The 21817-nt window shown below is 36.3% G+C and overlaps 1 protein-coding gene across 2 annotated transcripts in view; it reads right to left on the bottom strand.

Annotated features, from left to right (window-relative positions):
- Positions 1–3360: 3360 nt before the first annotated feature.
- Positions 3361–21817, bottom strand: part of colec12 (collectin sub-family member 12) — a 29382-nt gene continuing 10925 nt past the window's right edge. The window contains exons 1-9 of one of the 2 annotated variants that reach the window (XM_046851402.1): positions 19791–19986; positions 13069–13191; positions 8042–8128; positions 6892–7935; positions 6303–6803; positions 5578–5720; positions 5292–5401; positions 5021–5163; positions 3361–4441 (exon numbers count right to left, since the gene is read on the bottom strand). In XM_046851402.1, the coding sequence (XP_046707358.1) occupies positions 4422–4441; positions 5021–5163; positions 5292–5401; positions 5578–5720; positions 6303–6803; positions 6892–7935; positions 8042–8128; positions 13069–13191; positions 19791–19827 (2208 nt within the window). In that variant the 5' untranslated portion in view covers positions 19828–19986 and the 3' untranslated portion in view covers positions 3361–4421. Of the gene's footprint in view, positions 4442–5020; positions 5164–5291; positions 5402–5577; positions 5721–6302; positions 6804–6891; positions 7936–8041; positions 8129–13068; positions 13192–19790; positions 19987–21817 lie in introns of those variants that run through there. The other variant, XM_046851401.1, reaches the window with a different exon arrangement.

Here is a 21817-nt window from a genome sequence, read left to right on the forward strand (position 1 = left end):
TCTTGTCTGTCTGGGATTTAATAAAAATATTATAATAATAATAGTAATTAATAATAATAATAAGTCAAACAAAGTAGACTATATAATATTTGTGTTATTTGGGTTTCGTTACATTTATATTTCATTTATATTTATTTCCCTTCTAATCTGAAGCTGTGCTCTGGAAAACAGAATTTCCTTCGGGATTAACAAATCTTATCTTATTTCTGTAATATATAATTAAGTATAAATTAAAGTCTGGGAAAGATGTACAGTCTCCAATAAAGAATATGCAAGAAGAGCTTTGAATTAATTTTTTAATAGAAAATTCAATCAGTAATTTTATATTCGGTTTAATGACATTGTAGAATAACCCAGGACGTATGTCCTTACATCATGCCAGCGAACGCATTTGTAGAGAAAGTTTTCAGAGAAACAGGATGTTTTAAATGATCTTCATCTGCTCTGCAATTACAGTGCTGTTAAGACTGAACGATGTTGATAAACCTGGAGATACTGAAACAGTAGTCAAAACATTCATTACATTGGGCTCCAATGGTCCAAGACTGTAGATGAGCTCCTTCCTCTTACATTAACACACTTAATTTTCCCTGTAACAACTAGCAATGCAAGCAATGAAGTCATTAATGTTATGTCTGTTGTTTTTAAATGTTATCATATCAGCTGCTTGACAAAACAGTCAGGATTCTTCGATGTACAATTGGTTGCAAAAAAACAACAACAGTATTTTATGCTAGTTTAAATCAGGACTTGTGTAGATTCAGGCTTTGTTTTATCGGATACTTATATGCTACAGCAAAAAATATGTACATTTCCAAACTATCAGATGCTGAATTGAGTTACAATATATACAAAAAGACTTTACTCTGACTTTAGTGTAACACGACATTTCTATACAAAAATAAATATTTATTTCTTTAACAATGATCAAACACATTGGTGATCAGACCGCTTCATACTATACATTAATATTTGCCTGTCCTATGTCAATCGCTTCAAACCATGTGGCACAATAAACAAAATCTTCATAGTTGGCTAACTAATAAGTAGGAAATTATTAATTGGTTAAGAAATGACATTAACACAAGTGCATAAGGAAAAAAAAAACTTTTGGAAAACTGTGACTCAGTGCGGAATGCCTGCTTGTGTTTGCACTGGCCTTTTTCTAGAAACATTCAGTCCATCAGCATGTTTGGAAAAGACACATGACAACATTTAGTAAACACCCTGCAGAGCTAGACAAATATTTTTTCGTGTGCAAGCACATTCCAGAAACTTAATGACTAAAACTATAATAAAACTAGACTAATCGTTAGCATTTCTAAGATTTGATCCTAATTACTGATCAAAGCAATGAAGATCAGCATAGAATTAGCAATGTTACTAGTGGAGAGTCAAAATAAGTGTTGAACCATTTTAATTACAGCTTTTACATAATGAATCATGGTAAGACGTTTCATGGTCACACCCATAAATCAGCCATTTCCAAGCTGCTGACACAAACTTGAAAGCTCACAAATGTATTAAGAAAATGTTGTATGCTATAGCAATACAATTTCCCTTCACTGGAGTCAAAAGCCAAAAAAAAACCAGTTATATTTTAAGGAGAAAGCAATGACCTAAACCCCACTGATCAATTTTGGGATGAAATGGAACGCCAACCGCACCTCTGATGCCCCCTTACCCAACATCACTGCCTAATCTCACTAATTATCTCATGGTCCGAATGAGCAACAATTCCCACAGCCGGATGCAAAAATTTGTGAAAAGCCTTCTTAGAACAATGGAGGTAATTAACAGCAAATGAAGAGTATATCTGAAATTCAAATTCAACAAGAACATATAGGTGTCATGGTCAGGTGTCCAGATACCTTTGATCACATCGTGTAAATTTTATGAGAGCCAGGTAAGGTAATGTTTTGGATGAAACCCCTTTACCTTGGTAACAAATAATTACCCCTATCTGTGTGGTTCCATGTATTGTATTATCTTATCTCTCTATTAAAATTATTAAACAAACTCTACAATCTGTTCTACATTCAATTGTCAGGATTCTTTAATGTACAGTTGCTTGCAGAAAAAAGAACAGTATTTTACAGTACTAGTTTAATTTAGGACTTGTGCTGATTCCCGCTACAGTATGTTTTATTGGAGACTTATATTCTACAAAATAGAATATGCACATTTCCAATCTGTCTATTTATCTGTACAGCAATAAAGCACTACATGCTCAGCGAGTCTTATCAGTCTAATAGTATTATTGTCATTAAACTTATAAGCAAATGCAGTAAAAACAGACAGTCTTTAAAAATCCAAGCTATCAATCTCAAAATGATAGTCAAAAAACTAGTCAAAAGTCGTAAGATGGGCAAACAGAATACAAGGGGCAAAACAGGTAGAAAAAGGAGGTGGTAGCCCAGTGGACCGTAAGGTCACAAGTTCAAATCCCTGCTGGATCAGGGCCTTGAGCAAGTTCCTTAAACCTTAAACTCTTAGTTGTAAGTTGCTCTGACCAAGGCGATCTGCCAAATGCCATAAATGTAAATGGAAAATATGAAGTAATGACATATCAATCATTAACTATAAAGCTTAGTAAGTCAATTAAGTGTTACTTCATATAGAGTTGGTAAATGGGAATCTCCATTTAGGTGTGTGTGTACGTGTGTGTGTATGTGTGTATTGAGCAAACCAATGCTCAGTCATTGGCTTGGAGATGAAGAGAGGGTAAGTATGTGTGTGATATGGAAGTTGGAGTTTACATTTAATTATACTGACTTTTACTTTTTTTTTTAACTCTCACAATCACCTGATTGGCTGTTTATACTTGCTTATTATTCTGTGATATGTGATACGATGGCATGCCTTAAAGTTAAGGAATCATTTGGGCAAGTGATGCATTTTATATTTGCTTCATGACAATTGAAATTAGGTCAAATACTGTTGAACCTGGTACTAAACCTGAAGGATCAATAACTGTACTTCACTATCAACAACGGCGATTTGAATAAATTGATTTATGGGTCAGGAGAGAAGCATAAAGTGCTGATTGTTTCATACTGCAGCTGTAGATACTGTACAAAAATGATAAAGAAATAACATTGGTTTATGTGGTAATAGCAGAAAAACGTTTTAACAATTTCTACACAAAAGTCATAAATTTGATTTGATGACTTGTTAGCAGAAAATCAATTTTTTTGCACTGTGGTTTATATATTAAACCCAAAACTGTTGTTTTATTTTATAGAAAAAAAAATTGCTCACACTTTTATTTAAATTAGTCATTTATAAGAAAAAAAAGAAAAAAAAAGAAAATGAATTGCTAGTAGTGGCTAGTAGTAGTAGGTTAGACTACATGCTGTGTTTGTGTATATCTGATTTATTGCATTACATATGGAAAACATTTCAGAGCTTCAACACTTCCTTTGACATTTTTGATTACAATCATTGCAGACAATAAACTGTTAATAGAGCAGCAGGCTTGAAAGTTGCATCATAATGTACATCCATTGCACAAAAGAAACATTATGACAGAATGACAATTAATCATATTGATTCCATGAATCATTACACGGAGTGCATCCTACAATATCAAATAATGTCTCAATTAAATTCAGTCTGCTGAGTAAGAATATAATTGTTATTCCAAAATGTCTATACACTCACATAATATGTGGCTATAGATTTTTATAGGGCTAGTTGATTTGTAAAAATTCATTAAGTCATTACTTTACAGACTTTTTCCATTTTCAGCCAAACACTCCATTCATTAACTCGACAATTATTGGGAAAATACCAACTGTGGTTTATTTCAGATTAAAAAAAGAAAAGAAAAGAAAGGTCTTCTAGGATGATTACATGCATACTGCAAGTTCAAATGTACCGTTTGATTTATAACTAGCTACTGCATATATTTGTGAGATTCATTAATCATAAATCATACCACTGATAATCTAAACAAGAAAAGTAAATGACACAAAAATATAATCTAGTGGCCTTCACGTGAACAACAGAATATTCACAAATGAATAAACATTTTTTTTTAAATCTGTGTAGCTTAAGATATTAAGTGATTTTAGCTCAATGCAATTAAAGTAGATAAAGCTTGCTATATTGCACTGGATAACTGGCATGTATTTTGTTTCTTACATAATTCATAAAAAAAAGTTATTTACAGTTGTGTGCTTATAATACATTACAGCATTTCCATGTTTACAAGAACATGACTGGCAAGCTTTTAAGTCTAACACAGTTTGTGGCCAATGGCATTTGACTTATCATTTGTTGCCTTCTTTCTTGTTCATCTAGTATCATATAAAAATGTCTTTTGGCAAAACCATGCTGCTCCTTGCTTAGGAACGGTGACCACCTGAGTATTCTCCTTGACTGTCATGTCAATTCTTCTCTTTTTTTAGCAACTGATGCTATAACACTGGAACTTGCACTGTAGGGATAAAGAGGAATTACCATGTCAGAATGGCATGTTTTTATGAATCATAAATCACATGCAAAATTTTTCATTTTTAATATAAAAAAAGCCTTTCCATGCATTTATTTATTGCCTGGTGGATCTTACCATTGTAGTGTTTCATATATGGCAAGCATGCTTCAGGATTTGTTGTTTTAAATCAAAAGCTTTAGTCTAAGACACACATTTTTGAGACATTTTTTTGTTGTAGTATATATTCTTTGTTCTCTGAACAAACTTTAGAGAGAGAGAAATTTCACTGTCTGATTCCTGCCTTGGTGTCACTTAGCAACTCTTCTCTATTGTGTTGGGCAGGAAGTGTGCGACAACAGTCTCTCCCAGGCAAAATTGTCAAAACGTACAGTACTGTATACTTTAATTTTGCTTTTTGACAATGTTCATTGCGTAAAAAAAACTAAATAACACCTACACAAATACAATGAAGCTGCATAGGGTGACTAGACAAACGCCTTTTTTTAAAATACAGAAATACCAATCGTTTTTTTTAACTCATAACCTACAAGCCTCTGTTAGCTTGCAACATGTATTACTTACGTTCATTCGCACGTTGACAAATGTATCCAATGCGGTCTGTGCAGAAAAAATCATTCCACTTGGCTTCGTGGATGAGTCCTGCGCAATCTTCTCCTTCTTCATGTCCATGGCTCCAGTTATCTGGTTGGCCTGGTTTCCAATTTCTAAAGGGAAATGTGGATATCATAGATTTATTATATACTATATGTAAAAGGCTCACAGGAAGACTAATGTACAAATCTATAAGGTATATTTATCCCTTTGTTTGATATGATGTTTAAAATTTACTCACATAAAGGAGATGAGGGTCCCATCAGTCCATTTCCAGATGTTTTCCTCTTCCAGGTCTGTAAGACCGAGCCAAAAGTAGCTTTTTCCTGCAATTTGCCTCCGAATCCAATTCTAAAACCAACACACAGATACACACATTTGCATATGAACAGGTTTGTGTTTTGCTTAATTTTGCAGTAAGTTTTGTCCATGGAAAAAAATATATTAGTTTTATTTTTTTAAGTTTTTTTGCCAATCTTCAAAAAATTTGCTACCAACTAAAACAAAATTTGTAAACTGTTGTATACCTGTTCATCCTCATTATGAATGGTGAGCATAGTAGAAGTCTTATTTTTACACATTTCTTTTGCTTCTTCAAAATTAGATTCCTCTGATGGATCTGAAAAGTAGTAGCATTTGTCTTTGTAGGCCTTCCACTGGGGTGGGCATCCTAAATAGAAAAAAAAAGAGTAGAATTGAAGAGTATTGATTATTTCCTGTCTATATTTCATGTAAAATAGAGTAAAAATAAAATAAATCTGTCACAGAATTGGACAAATATGGCTTGGAATCCAGAAAACCCCTTTTTTTTTACATTAGTACTCTACTTCCAAAATAATTCAGTTGCCTTTGTTCTAGTATTCTCAATATTTTAAATTTGCTGATAGTTGCAGAAAATTGTCTTTCATCCCAGGCTTCTCAAATGACTTTTCAAAACAAGCACCACCGGTCTGCTTATCAACTGTAGCACATAATATCTGCTGAGGATACAAATTGTAGACCAGCAAGTCCAGCTTTCCCAGCAATATTTTGATCAGACAGTGCAATGAGATAAGGCTCAATTTGTATACATTTTATTCACATGCATAATAATGTTACTGGTAAGTAATGTTATTAACCATTTGATTATTGCATTTCTAATTAAAGTGACCCATTAAATGAATCGTTGGTGGTACCCTTTTGGTACAATGAAAGATTATTCAATTTGTTGTAATTGTTAGAAGAAAACCTTAACTTTTCCAGAAGATTTTACCTGGTGTGCTGGTGGCAGGATCGTCTTGAACTTGACGAGAAAGTGAGCCTTGTGGTTCTATCGGTCGCAAAGGTTTAGCCATTTGAAGAGGAGGTCCAATTGGGCCCGGTGGTCCCTGTAGGCCGATAGGACCAGCAGGGCCAGAAGGTCCTTGTGGTCCTGCAGGTCCCACTGGCCCTTGTAGCCCTGGGGGTCCCTGAGGCCCTTGAGGACCCGGTTGACCATCTCTGCCAGCAAGACCAGGTAAACCAGGGTCACCCCTCTCCCCTGGAGGCCCAGCACGCCCCCCTGATCCTCTGGAGCCTTTTGACCCAGGGTTTCCCCTTGACCCAGGAGGACCTTTGAAGCCAGGGATCCCTGGAATTCCAGGGGGCCCTTTGTCTCCCTTGGGTCCTGGCACACCTGGAGCACCCTTTTCTCCACTGTCACCTTTCTCACCTTGTTTTCCTGCAGGACCCTGGGGCCCTCTATCACCCCGAGGGCCTCTGGGACCAGGAGGGCCTATAAACAGAATATAATAAAAACTCATTTAGTTTATACTTTTACAATTGCATTCAATATTTAAACCTTTAGTATATTTAATCACTACCTTGAAGGATAGTGAAGTTGGTTATGATTTGGGAGTGCTTGCTGTCCACCAGTTTCATTTCTTCCATTACTATGGAGAGGCTGGTTACTTCTTTGTCAAGCCTTGCAGCAAGCTCTTCTTGCTGAGTTTTGAGTTCAGTGCCATCTGTCCTGGCTTCCATGATGCTGCTGTTGAGGGCCAGCAGCAGGTCCGAGTGCCTTGTTACTGTCTCAGCACAGGTGCGGAGACCATTCAGGTCAGTACTGATAGATCCAAGCAGCTGTGTAGCAAAACTCACATTCCCTGTGATGCGGTCCGTATTCTCCTCATTGTGATCCAGACGCACCTCCAAAGTGTTAAACCTGTTGGTGGTGGCATTATCATGATCACGCTGTTGATCCATGAGCTCACGCAGATTCTGGTCATGATTATCCGTAATAGCTGAGGCATTCTGAAACTGCTCGGACAGTGAACTGAGCTGTGATGTTATGTCCTCAAGTGCATCACTGTTAGAACGGGCCAGTGCTGAGTTATTCGCAGTGAGCAGCTGGAGGTTCTGCACTTTTTCTCTGAGCCAGTCAGCATCTGCCTTGGTCTGCCTGGCCACCTGTTGTAGGCTCTGGTAGTCATTCTTTAGCTTCTGGACTGCCTGGCTAGTATCCTCCACTGAACTCTGGAGGGTGCTGATGAGAGTTCTTTGCTGGCTCTGTGTGAAGTTGAGGATGTTAAGGCTGTGGACGGAGCGACTCTGATCCTTTGTCTGTACCTGAAGGTCTGACTGGAGCCGTTCTGTATCTGACTTCAGTCCACCAATCAGGTTGTTGTATTTGGTCAGTGTACGGTTGACAGTGAGAATAATGTTGGTATTGCTTTCTAGAAGGTCTCTCAGTGATACATGGCCACTTTGCATGTCCTCACCTACAATCCGTAGCTCCTCCAAAGCGGCCCTATTTTTAGATGCACTCTGGGCAATGTCAATAATTTGGTTCTGCAACGTCTGGATTTCTGCCTTGAATGATAAGATTTCACTCGTAGCATTCTCTGACTTCTCACCTGTTTGATCATCTGGATTGAAATAATAAATTCCGTTAAATCACAAATGCATAAATCCTGATTGAAGATAAAAGCACGTCAGAGGAGAAGATAGAGTTTGCCTTTGGATAGTACTGACCAAGCTTTTTCAAGTCGTTCTCTACAGAAATAATTTTGCCTTCATAGTTCTCCAGGCCCTCAGTCACATAATCCATCCTCTGGACCACTAAGAATCACACACACACACACACACACACACACACACACACACACACACACACACACACACACAATAAAAACACAAGAAAGGGAATTTAGACTAAACCAAAAACCTAAAACATTTTATTTAGAATTATTTCACTGAAAAAAAAAAAAATCATATAAAATACACATATGTGGAAACAAATAGAAACATCAGCCATCTTTACTGACAAATCTATAACACCTTTGATCCATCTTGGTTCAGAATATCTCACACACAGCCTGCCCAGACTCTAAAGTGTCTTCATATTTGTTGTGGTTTGTTTAGAAGAGCGAAAACACAGCAATCACACTATGCTGGAAACCAAACCATGCAATCCGGTTCTAGTTCTAGCCCGTTTGATAGCTGCGTATTTTGGGTTGTTGATTTTTACATGTACAATTAAACTGAGCGTCAAGACAGCAAACTAAGACAAAGCTGGACAACTACAGAATCACAATGTTTCCAGAACATTTGTACCGTCAAAAAGACAAAAAAAAAAAAGACCATACGTTTTTTATATAATTATTTGTATATTAAATAGTAACTCAAGTTAATAAGTGTTAGCTTAGTGTTCTTCATGCTTCATTTATTATTATTATATATTTTTTTTCTATCTGCATTTTTAGCAAAGTTTTCAGTTTCTAAACACTGAATAAAACTACTTTACACTTACATTTTTATTTTTTATTTGTACATTTGTCAACAACAAAAATTGTTCAATAATTAACCAACAATAAAATATTCATCCAGTTGCTCTATTTCTTAGTCAACTAATATTTTGCAAGTTAAAGTAGCACACCATGGTCCTTAAAAACAGTTGACCAATACAGCAACAAATTATGTAACTGGATTAATCTGGTTATTTATTGAGCAAGTCGATGTCATTTAACTGTGAAGTCATTTAATCCATCTCCATACCCCCCGTCCTCTACATCTGCCTCTTCCACCCCAACTACCTGCGTGTCTTCCCTCACCACATCCATAAACCTATCCTCTCTTAATAAATTGCAGACAATGTATCCCAGCTGGGGAAAAAGAATGACCAAACAATTTGTACAGCGTGTAGAAGTGTAAGCCATAGAGTATGTAGAATTGTAGGAGTCCAAAGAAAAAAAAAAGCCAAACACACACATGCTTACCATGCACAGTGGGAATGCATAGCATATGCACATAAGAAATGCATGACATTTAATTTCCTCTGGAATGTGAAGCATCCACTAAGAGGTCATGTTCCAAATGTTTGGGTGTCTCCTGAACTGGTGTTCCCTGTCACCAGCCTCATTCAACTGCTTAATTAAGCATTGTTCTTTTTGTGTTTTTTTCTGATCATTTTTATTTTATATTTTACATTTCTAGAATTTACTGGGTAGCATCTTTATTTTGAATTTGTTACTGTAAGTTATACCACAGCATGTCTGATTTCTTGAATCGGAAGCTGCTGATTAAAACAGGCTCTGATATAAGTAATCAGTTGATATCATTTCAATATGCTATTGTTTTTATAGTAACAGCTCTTTCGCAGGGACTTGCATAGAAAACATGCCACATAATCTAATCCAATAGAAAATAGAAAAATGAACAACTGCTTTTGTTGTGAATCTTTTAGTGAGTTAAATTAAATGTCAAGTGGCTTCTTCGTCATGTCAGTTATGTACAGGTTGTACAAGTAGACAATTTAATGAAACAATCCTCCAGGACCATGATGTTACAAGATAAAATGTTGTATTTGTTGTTTAATAAATAAGAAATTGTAATCATCAGCAAATAAGTGTGGTATAAGTAGAGTAACACAATGTCATTGTATATTATGTTTAAAGATATACCTAAGATATACCTTTATTCATCCCACAGTGGGGAAATTGCTTAATTATGTACTTAATTATGTACTTATTATACTGGAATAAACCATTTAAACCATTTTGTAATTAGTATTACCAGTCAACGCAATACACAAATATTCACAGAGATAAAGATTTTTTTATTATTTCTTATTCACATTTCGATTCTTGTCCTATATTTCTTTCAACACTAGAGGGGGCAATATTCATCGTCCTCACTTGTATCTTTTTATAAACAGAAAAAAGCAGGAGAAAACAATAGTTCTGCTTCTGTTTCAAGACTCATAACTATGATGACAAACCTGCTTATTAACCTAGCACATTTATTTATTTTGTATTCTGATTAAAACAAATAGAAACGAGTTAAAAACTAAATGGAAGCAGTAATCCTTCTTTTGACTCCTCACTGAATTGTGTTTTTCTTCCACTGATTTGTTACTCATTGGACTTTAGTCAGTATTCCATCATCGTTATAAAGGAAAAAAAACAAAAAAACCCTGAATTATATCATTCCACACAGCACTTGTGTAACCAAACACAAAGCAATAACATGCTTTGCAGAACAACATAACATGGAGGTCCATTTCAAAGGCTTGTTTATTCGCTTCTCACTAGGCGCCATCAGTGGGAGGCCCAAGCTGTCTTGCTGTCTGTCTCTATCCTCACTTCCATCCTCAGGCACACAGGGCCAATCAATAATGTCACGCCACTCGAATTCTTGTTCTGACCAGAGGCCATAAATGCCTTATAGTCAATCTGCTACTTTAAAACACCATCATCATGGCCATAATAAAAGCAGTTAAAATAAATAAATGAATATATGCTGACTTATTAAGATTTCAGTTCTGTTGGGGGGAAAGAGGGTGTAGCTTGAGTAATGATTAATGTGTAGCTGGTTAACAGTATTTTGAGAGTATTGGAAGGCAAAAAATACATTAATTGAGGCAGCCACATCAATTGTCAGTGTGTGGTTGCTACTAGAAGAAATGCAATTATTTTTTGCTATGCCATAAAGAATATTCATAAAAGAAAACCCATAACACATTTTACCAAGTCCAACATCTCGGTTCATTCTATTTTATTTCAGTAGTGAGGTTATTTAGTTTTGGTCTGTCGAAAATACTGAACTATTCAGAATCAGTAGAAACTGACACTGAAAAGACGTATATAACCAAAATACTCCATTTAATAGTTGAAGACTTTCTTTTTGGACCCAATTAATGCATCTAAAATCTTTTACATGTTCATAGTTGTTAAAGTAAGTAAGATTGTGACATTTTACTTTAAACCCTTCTGCCTGAAAGCCATGGTTAACAAATATACAAAAAATACACAACATGAACATGATTCTCAAGTGGATTTTACAATAATCACAAGGAGGAGAAATGTCACTAGAATTAAGATCATGAAGCTGATGTTTGTAATAACATCCCGTTTCTAAGAAACAATATGGTCTTCGGACAAAAAAGTTTGGCGGTATAACACAAATGTTCGAAACAAACAGTGGAAACGTTTTGACAATTTACAGCTGCTTGTAGACTAAACAAGCAAAGTGTTCAGACAGAAGTCATTGTTTTGCCTGAACATTAATCATTGGCTAGATACATCATGCATTAATGTAACTGTATCCAATACAACTTCCTGTTACTGTGTACAAATAAATCAAAAAGAATATCACGCACTACGTTCCAAATGTATTGCAATGACAAAAGAAATTTTAGTTTTGAGATCAAAGGATGATCATCCTTTGATCTCAAAACCAAATGTCTTTAGTGTACAGCAAAAATAAAGGAAAAGTCTTTATAAAGTCTTTATAAAGAAAAGTCTTTATAAAGACTATAAAGCAAAATTTTAGCTGAATTGACTATTCTTGGATTAAGCTTTGACTTTCCCTTGCGAAGGCTGCATTTGTTAAAAAGTATAAACCGAAATGAGGAACAGAGAGCTGTTTATGGGGAAAAGCAGTCTATTTAAAAGCAAAGAAAACTGAAAATATTTCAGAGGAATTGCAGAGGAACTGAAAAATCCTGAAAATATTTTCAGCTATTTTAAAGCAGAGAAAACAACAAATCTCTCAGAGGAATTGCAGAGGAACTGAATGGTCCTGAAGAAGAAAGAAAACCACTTTTGTACTAACAACCAGACATCAAAACGTTTGACAGCAGAAACATTGCAAGAGCTGTAAAAACAACAACACCATCAACCGTGTGTCAAAAACATAGCAGATTTAGAAGCCAAGATGAAAACCCACTTGTTTGAAGTAGAGAAGCTTAATGTTGTTGCATGAGCTTGGCGCTTTTTTCGCCCAAGAGCCATTTTGGCGTACACGAAGAAATACAGAGATGAGCCACATAATTTCTGGAACCAAAATTAAGCTCTACTAAAGTAGTGGAAATGGCAAGGTGTGGAGTAAGAAAGGATCTGAACATGAGGCAAAACTTAAAAGATCATTGGTCAAGCATGGTGGAGGAAGAATGAATTCAGAATTCTACAAAAAACAAACTGCCCGTTTATAGATGAATGCCTTCAGATTAATTGAAAGGAACTTCATTAGGCAGCAAAACAATAATCAAAAACACACTAAAATAATGGACATGAGGGGAAAAGTTGAGGGTTTTATACAGTAGAGACAAACCCTCGAAACAAAAACAACTAAAAGAAGCTGTGGTAAAAGCCTGGCAGAGCATTACAAAAGACAAATGCATCACTTTGATATATTTGGTATATTTGCATACCAGTTTATGTAGTCATACCCCAAGAAAGCAATATACAACCAAACTGTAATTTACTCTACGTTATTTTAAAATCTCTGTTTTTGTATTTTCTTCTATAATCTGTGTGGTCTTCCACCAAAGGTGTCCTGTTCTAAGTTTGCTTATTACACTAAAATGTAAATATCAGGATGAATAAGTGATCTATCTTATATCCATTTTTGATCTCTTTCCCAAATCTCTTCAGCATATAGCAAAAACAAATATATTCCAATACTCTTGAAGGGAACTGTGTATGTGTATTGATTTTTCATTTATGATTATATGATTATATGATCTGTATAAGAACATTAAAGAAAAAGGCAGTTCATACCTTTGTATCCTAATACAGCCACAGCTATTGTGAGCAGTGCACACAGGACATACAGAAGAGCAATGGCCGCCCTTAGCGCCCAGTCATTTTTACATTTAGTACATTCATTCCCCTCCTGGATACCTGTAACAAAAAGAAAAGAAAGACACTTTAGTTTCACAATGCTGGAAAAGTGGAAAGAGGAGATAAAGCACATTCTACTCAGCTATAAGATGCTGTAACTGAAACTTGCATTGATTTGAGTTCTTCTGCAAAGTCTGATGAATTTCTTTACATCTTAAATTAAATGCCAAAGACCAAAGTTACAATGCAAGTCAACTAAAACTCTGATCTGAACCTTCTTCGTTAGAAAAATTTGAGAATCATTTGAAAGAAGAAAGACCAAAGCAACCAATTTAACAGTCTCGTTCACAGACTCTTAGAATGAATGATCAAGACAATGGAAATTTTTCCTTTTTTACGCATTTTAATTCAAAATAAAAAAAAGAACTCATTATATGCTTTCTACTCATGCAGTTAAAAAGTGGCTGAGCAAATACTAACTATACTAAAATAATGTTTCGACTATATTCCTGTAACAGCATCATTTAATTTCTCTCATTCCCAAACAGCATCCAAGCTTTTGTTTCTTGTTATTAAAATTTGAGATATTGTACATTTCATCCATTCAAAATTACATTTCACAATGAGAAACATCCACAAAAAAAAATTATTCCCTTCAGTTATATAACATATAAAACATCATTCATGAACCTGTCTTTTTTTTCTCACTCAGTGTTAATAATAAAAAAAAAAATGCGGTCTGCCATGTTCCCAAGAAACCACAAAGTGCTCCAACCTGTAGACTTTTATGTCTTGGAAAAGCACAGACTTTCCATAAATACTAAATAAACATTTCTTCACAGAAAAGTTCACGATGTCCTTAGGAATCCGCAAGTTTTTAAAATCTGCTAATGGCATGTTTCCCATACAAGCAACTGTTTAATTTGAAGGTGAAATGTGAAGGTGAAATTTGCAGGTGGAAATGGCATAGCAATGACGTTGGAAAAAAAATGAATCAACAGATCATTTAGAACTAAGAATCCAAGGTTGTTGTAATATAATGAATAATACATGTAAATAGTAGTCGTTCAGGTTTTCAAGCCAAAAACATATAAAGTCTCCAGTGTAAGCAAATTTCCTTTGCAAATCCGTTTCATGTAAATCATGATGCAATGTCAAAATCCATATTTAAGCTCATGTTTCAGCAAAAACACAACAATGTTCATAGTCAGCAGAAGCTGTCTGTGTAGGCAGGGGAGGAGTCATGTGGAGTTGAAGCTGATGTGGTCAAGCTTCAGCAAATAAACATCCACAACCACAATACATTCAGACATACCACAGCTGCCCTGACGTTCTCCCCCCCTTTTTTCAATTTGATCCGAATGTAAGCCTTCATCAGCAGATGGTCACAGTGGCAGCCCTGGCATTTAGGTTGTGCTCTAATAAGAGCCCCAGGAGGGAGATGGAGGGGATGAAGAGGGCAGGTCACATCTTTGGAGCCAAACATCTGTGTAAACATCGCCTCAAAGGGCCCCGGATGTGGGAACTGTGGCCCCCAGTGGCCCTGCTCACATTGAGAACTCTGTAAAGTGGTCTGTGTGTGGGGGGAATAAAGGCTCCCCTTTAAGATCTTATCAGCTAAAAGCTCAAGTTTAACATCAGCACGTAAACAAGCACTGCCACTAAACAAAGATAGAAAAACAGAGGGGGAACGATCTGTGGAAAATACTGCACTAGTGGGTACACAGCCCTGTATGTGTTTACAGTCCTATTTGGTCCATTGAATGAAAAGTATTTTCCCAGAGAAGTTATTCCATTCTTTCTGCATCCTTTGATCTGGGGCATAAATCAGTCTTTTGAACAGCACACTGCTAGCCAAAGTTCTACTGATGTGGCGAATGAATGTGTGACTTTGGACAGAATTGTCAAATGTTTGGTTATTGTCTCAGTTATTGTCACTCATAGATTGCATATTGGAAAACGCACCAAACAAAAGCGAATATGACGCATAGGAATGAAAAACAACCAAATTGAAATGCAACAGCAAAACCAAAACAGCTGCCATAGATGGGAGAACACAACTGAAAAACAAAAAACAAAGACACATTAGCATATACTCAAAGCGGAAAGGGTGGTCTCTTTTTGTTGATTGACTACAGGGCATGTCACTCAGAGCCAGAAAAGGCTCAATTGACTGGTAAGTGTTACAGTAAAAAAATCTCATTAGACTAAATAAATAATTCATTTGATGTTATTTCAGATATGCTGCTAAATTCTTAAAACCTTATAATCTCCTGCACCTTCTGTACATTAATCACTCTCACTCCTGTAAACATAGACCCATACCCTCATATACCACATTGCTATTTTTTTGCAAAAATGCCATTTATGTACATCTGCTTAGATGCTAACTGCCTTTCACTGGCCATTGTATATGTACTTTGCACAATGACAATAAAGTTGAATCTACTGGATTTGAATCAAATTTTTTCTTTCCTATTTATACGAATATGTGGAGAATAAGAAAGTGCTGAAGGTTATTTAAAACATTAGAATTCAGAACATTGTTATATTTTGTGATTTTTGCACCAATATGTTACTGTACTCAGATGGTACAATCCAATCACAAGCAAAGCAACACAGAAATCTGATGGACCCCGAGGTGAACAGACAGCTTAGTTTAGGTATAGTGAACTGACATGCTTATTAAATAAAGGCTATAAGAAAGCCAGATGTATTGCTCAGCAGACCTGGCCCTAATTGCAGGGTATATGCCAGGAAATTCCCAAAGAGTAAATAAATACTACAACTTCCTGTTTGTGTGTTAAGGTATAGCAGAAAATAATTTGGTGCTTTCCATGCCATAACTGTCAAGGAACGTGTTTAAAAGTAATCCTTTTCCTGTTACAGTGGTGAAGCTCAAATATGAAAAAAATAAAGGCTGTAGATTGCAGATGGGAGTCATAAACATTCTGCATTTTATGTTGTTGATGGAGGCTGATGAAAGAAGTAACCACTGTGAAAGAGCTCTGTGGAGGAGGTGTTGGAGCCATCGAAAGCTCAGAGGGGTATGTGAATGAAAGGGGGTGGGGGGGGGGGTAGAGTGAGAGAGAAGATAGAGAAAGAATGCTGAGGTTCACATCAATGCATGTAAAACAGCTGTGTTTCATTTGGACTCAGGAAGTCAGTTAGAGAATTCCTGTATTGCTCGTTTTTTTTTTGTTTAGTTTTTTTTGCCTGTACCTGGAGCACGAGCCCAGTCAGTGGTGATGGAAAGAAAAAAACAACTATATCCTGACCACAGATGCTCCAGGAACAAAATCTATCACAGACCATTTTCCATAGAGAATACACAAGGGGAAAAAATGCATCAAAAATCCCATTCTTTTTTTTTTTTAGAATGTTTATTAAGAAATCTGTGCATATTGGCCTATAAACACTGGCCTAATTAAAAACCTGATGATATTGATGATATTTCGCAAATAAAAAGCTGCTAAAGGGATGTACAAAAAGAACAACCTGCAGAGTACGGCACCGTAACTTTAACAAGCATCTATAAAACTTGAATCATGCTATGGACCCAAATATGATACGCATGTTTGGCACATTTGTTAATAATAAAAAAAAAAAAAGGGCCGCATTCAACCATAAGAAAAATCACACTCTACTAGCTGCTAGCAAAGAAAAAAGACATCATGAATTTTGATACAAAGCAGATTAATTTATAATGAACATTCATCATCATAGAGGCAGAGTCAAACTCTGAGCAATTACCTATCATTTATACAGTGCAATCAGGCCGTCACTGCTGAGTCGAGCCAGATGTTCCTGTGCTATAGACTTCAGAAGCATATGCATATACATTTACATTTACAATCATGCCATTTGGCAGATGCCCTTAGTCAGAGCAAAATACATTTAACTAACTTATACAACTGAGCATTTATTGGGTTAGGGACCTTGCTCAGGGGCCAGGATTGCCAGCTTGCTCTGGCTGGGATTTGAGCTCATGACCTTCAGATCAACAGTCCAATGCATTAACCAGTAGGATACCACCTCCATATATATTACCTTATATTTGTTAATTGTAAAAACACTGCATTAATTTCATTGCAGTGGTTACTGGTAGCTCAGTTATGGGGTTAGTGATTGGGAGGTCTGGGGTTGAAGTATTGCCAAACTGCCACTCTTGGGCACTTGATCAAAGCCCCTAATTCTCTGTGCTCCAGAGGTGCAGTGTCATGTCTGACCCCAGCATTCTAACATCACTGGGATATGTAAAGGAAGAATTTCACCGTGTGCCGTAATGCACACGTGAAAAAACAAAGCTTTAGATAGTAAATGAAGTTCCTGGTATCTTTAATGACTAATTCTAATGGTTTATGTATAAGTTTGTAGCCTATAAACTGAATTTCTCTAACATCTTTACATTAACTATTTCTTTTTATTCACCAAAGTGGCCAACAAAATTGTGGGTCAAGAATCAAACTTTATTGGCATGACAGGAATTTAAAGTCATTGGGTGATTTTTGGGCTGTAGGGATGGCATACACATTTTCCATCCAAAAAGATTAGCTGAAATCATAGGTCTTAGAGGAAGCACAAGATAGACATCACAAGGATGGGAAAGGAGCTGACTGCTGGGTGACTACTGTATGTGAGCACAATAATTTAGTCTAAATTAAGGCAAGTGTATCTTAAATTCACCAAATCTTTTTTTTTTTTTTTTTTTACATTACAGATAATAGCGATGACGATGACTCAGCAGAAGCGAATCAGCAGCAGGTTCCAGTCAAACTGGATAAGAACTATAAGCATCCTGTTGGCAGTGCAGGTGTGAAAACTGCTGCAGAGGCCAATTCTTTGTCATAGAATTACCAGAGCCAGGCGATTATATACACTATTTTTTAGAAACAGCAGACCCACTGGCTGTCTTACAAAGCGCTAAACATTCCTCCTTTTCAGATAATCTTCTTAAAAAAATGTATTAAACACAGCGGTGATTGTTAGTGCCAGTTTTAACGAGCATTTGCCCGAGGACAGCTTTGTTAGACATGCCTTTTAGCTTGCTGAACCTGAAATTCATTTCTGTTATTCTTGCTTTTTTTTTTTTTTACATTTTTTGGTGATTAGTTCAAGTAAGCATTATTTGAAAGGTGTATTATTATATAGGAGTACATTAAAGAAAATTTATATATACGTATATTGTTAGTATATCAGTATATATTATATAGTATATAATATACAGTATATATTCAGGATTATAACCCCAGTCTTTATAGTAGAAGAGTCTGGTTGCTAAACTACACCTTTCACCAGCTGAAAACATTTGGCATCAGACCCATATGGGACAACATTCCTCTCCCAAAACTTCAGCAACTGGTCTCCTTAGTTTCAGATGTATATGGACAGAAGATGTGATGCTACATAGTGGTAAACATGGCCCTGTCACAGCTTTTTTTTTTTCTCCAAATTACCCTATGTGTTCCTTAAAATGATATACATTTTTGAGTTTAAACATTAGATATGTTCTCTTTGTTCTATTGTGAACATTTTTCAATGCACTTCAGGGGCCCTATATGTACCCCTCATACATACATCTACAATCATGCTGAAGAATGTTAACAAGTAAACACTAGCAAAAAAAGGGAAATCGTCATAAAGACAAATTACCACACCATTACACCAGCAATCCTGGGCACTGTTCTGTTTGGGGTCTGTTCTTAAAATCCTGCTTTAGAAACAAAAAAAACTACAACCAGGTTTATACCTCCTTAAATAGGCCAGGCCTCCGAGAGCATCTGGAGCTCATTAAACATTGCATGAATCAAAGTATGCATGAGACCATTTGATACACCAACATGCCAATGACTGCGGGATAAACATCTAAAATGTCAATTCGAATTACAGTTGCGATCCAGACAGCTCGTCTCTAAATGGTGCCATTGTGGGATGCTATTCCTGTCAAAGTAACGGTTGCATTTTAATTTCGGAAACGTGTGTCACTTAACCTGGAGTTGACTCAGGGTCCCAGGTATAAGATCACACAGGTGGCAAAACAAGAAAACGTGCAAAGCAGTTTTTTTTACACTGTACATGAAAAAGCAAAGACACCAAATATTATAAATTGCTGTAATTGTTCTAACAACTGAAAGAAACACTATTGAACAGGATGTCATCATAAACAAGAAGTTTCTGCAGGAAATGACAGATATGGTGCTGCCTACCGAACAAAATAAGTCCTCGCTACTTTAATAACCGCTATGACATCACCTAACTTAAAAAAGAACGCGCAAAGAAGAGCAGGAATGTGTCCTCTCGTGAGCTCAGGCAAAGGCAATAAGTTCTTGCTTATATACTGGCAAGGTTATTAGGCCATGTGTGAACTGTTTTCGGCTCCAATCGCTTCCATATGCGATCATGGTCTCATGCAACAAAAAGTCATTTGGAAACCTAGCCAATCCAGGCTAAATTTTTTTAACAGAAAGTGCTAGTGTTGACGCCACATGAGGGTCTGCCCCGAAACATTCGATTTCACCACTGCCATTGTTTGTTGTGTCAGAGGAGACATGGCTCAAGACTTCAGATTAGAGGCAGGTTTTAGAGGTGATTATGTCCAGCCCCAGGGGAGCCATTTGCCGTCTGTTATCATAAGGCACGCCGTTAAACAAGTCACTTACCTCTAATCCGAAGCAGCAGGTGGGAAAGAGGATTCATGGAAAATTCAAACCTTTTAACAAAAATCTTTCCAAACCTGGAAGACAGATTCGGATTAGGATCTCATCCGGGAACTCTCAAAAGCGCTCAAAAGCGCTCAAAAGCAGATGATATTCGTTCAACGAGCATCACAAAAATCCCTGCTTAATTTTTTACTTCTAGAACAGATGCCATCAGTCATTTTGTCAGGATAATGGACACAAATTGTGTCCTATCAGCCACTGCAACTCTGGGTCACATATTTGTTTGTGCACCTGATTCACATTCTGGTTAATTAGTACTTGTATATAGTCTCATCATTCACTACACTCTTTGTCTTTTGTTTGTTTTCATGTTGCAGGTTTTGCTTTTCTCACTTTTTTTTGTGTCAACTTTAACTAGAAAATGTATGAATGTGCTGTCCATTTTACTGTCAACATCATTTTTTTTTTTTTTTTTTTTTATGAAGTCTGGTCATTTCTTTAATCATTTCCAACACCCTCAGCAAACATCTGTAAAGAGATCTTAAACCATTCCTTTTTAATAATCTGAGGTCTACACACATTAACATTTGGATTCAAATCCAAAAACTGAGACTGAGCAATGCTGTTGTTAGTGCAGCCAGTTCATTTAGATATATGTTTGAAGTCATGTTATATGGCGTATGTCGGAAAATCTTTATTTGTCTCATTCTGAACTTATTGGACTGAAATAGATTATGCTATTCATCTTTAAATGTTTTATATAATTGCGAGTTTATATCCATGCACCAACAAACTATCACTGTTGGGTTCTTGAACAGATCCTTAACACACAACTGCATTTGAATATGTGCACATTTATTCACCCCTATCAACATATATTTTTCAACTAGGTGAAATAACATGGAGCATTCCTTCAAATATGTCAGGTTCAGGCCTGCCCACTGGATCTCTTGATGCTTGTGGTGCTTCTCCAGCTATGTAGTAAATCTGCAAACAAATCTTTGTTTCACCCTTCACCTCCCCTGCACTACCTGTTTATATCAGCAGCATGATTTTTATCACCACAATGCCTGGGCATATTTGACAGCACAAGTCTCAGTACTTACTCAGCAGCAGCAGAACCTACCTATACTCCATTCCCATCAATAAATGGTTGCTCATTTCCACAGGTAAGTTGTGAATTAAATATAATTATGCCAGGTTAGTGTCCATTTCTAACAGCTACAAAGTATCATGTAATATTCAGGAATGTGTCCTTATACACACTGTAATAAAGAAATTTGACAATGAAAAACAGATTTGCCATAAAGTATAGTAATATGAAATATAAGTCAGCACATCTGCTGATTTGTCTAATGCTTTTAAAATGAGACTTACAATTGATGCAGAATACAAATTATCTAAAGGTTATGGCAGTTTGACATTGCTGGGATTTAAACACCAAAACATATGAGCAGTAAGACTACCTATGTGTAGCCAATGAGCCATTACAAGAAGCTTCAAATAGACTGCATCGATTCTGTGCAGCTGAATACAAGTGATTCACTCAAGGAAGACTAATGGTGGCTCAGTGGTTAGGGCTGTGTGTTTGGGATTAAGTTCTGGCTTCCAATCCCACAGCTGCCATGGCTGGTTCTTTAGCAAGTCCCTTCTGCACTAGAAATTCCACTGGATTATGTTTTATTTCATACTATGTATGATTTCATAGTGTTTCATTGTAAATATGTTTACTGTAAAATGGAGTCATTTTTTACTGTGCATGCTAAGCATCTTGAGTTTGGAATAGTACCAGTCGCCTTCATACCAATAATACAGCACCATAAAAACATCTTAAACTTAAACTATCCCCATCTTACTCTTTCCTCATTTGCTAGCATATGAAGATGAGGTCATATCCTGTAAAGCAAGACCATATGGGGTAAAGTTACAAAACAGGCCTGTGGGAAGCAGACTGTCCCAACCACCAAGAGTGCAGCAGGCCAACAAAACAATAAATGCAACCATGCATTCATACTGTACACATATTA

Source organism: Silurus meridionalis, chromosome 6, assembly GCF_014805685.1.
Source record: "Silurus meridionalis isolate SWU-2019-XX chromosome 6, ASM1480568v1, whole genome shotgun sequence".
Taxonomy (NCBI): domain Eukaryota; kingdom Metazoa; phylum Chordata; class Actinopteri; order Siluriformes; family Siluridae; genus Silurus; species Silurus meridionalis.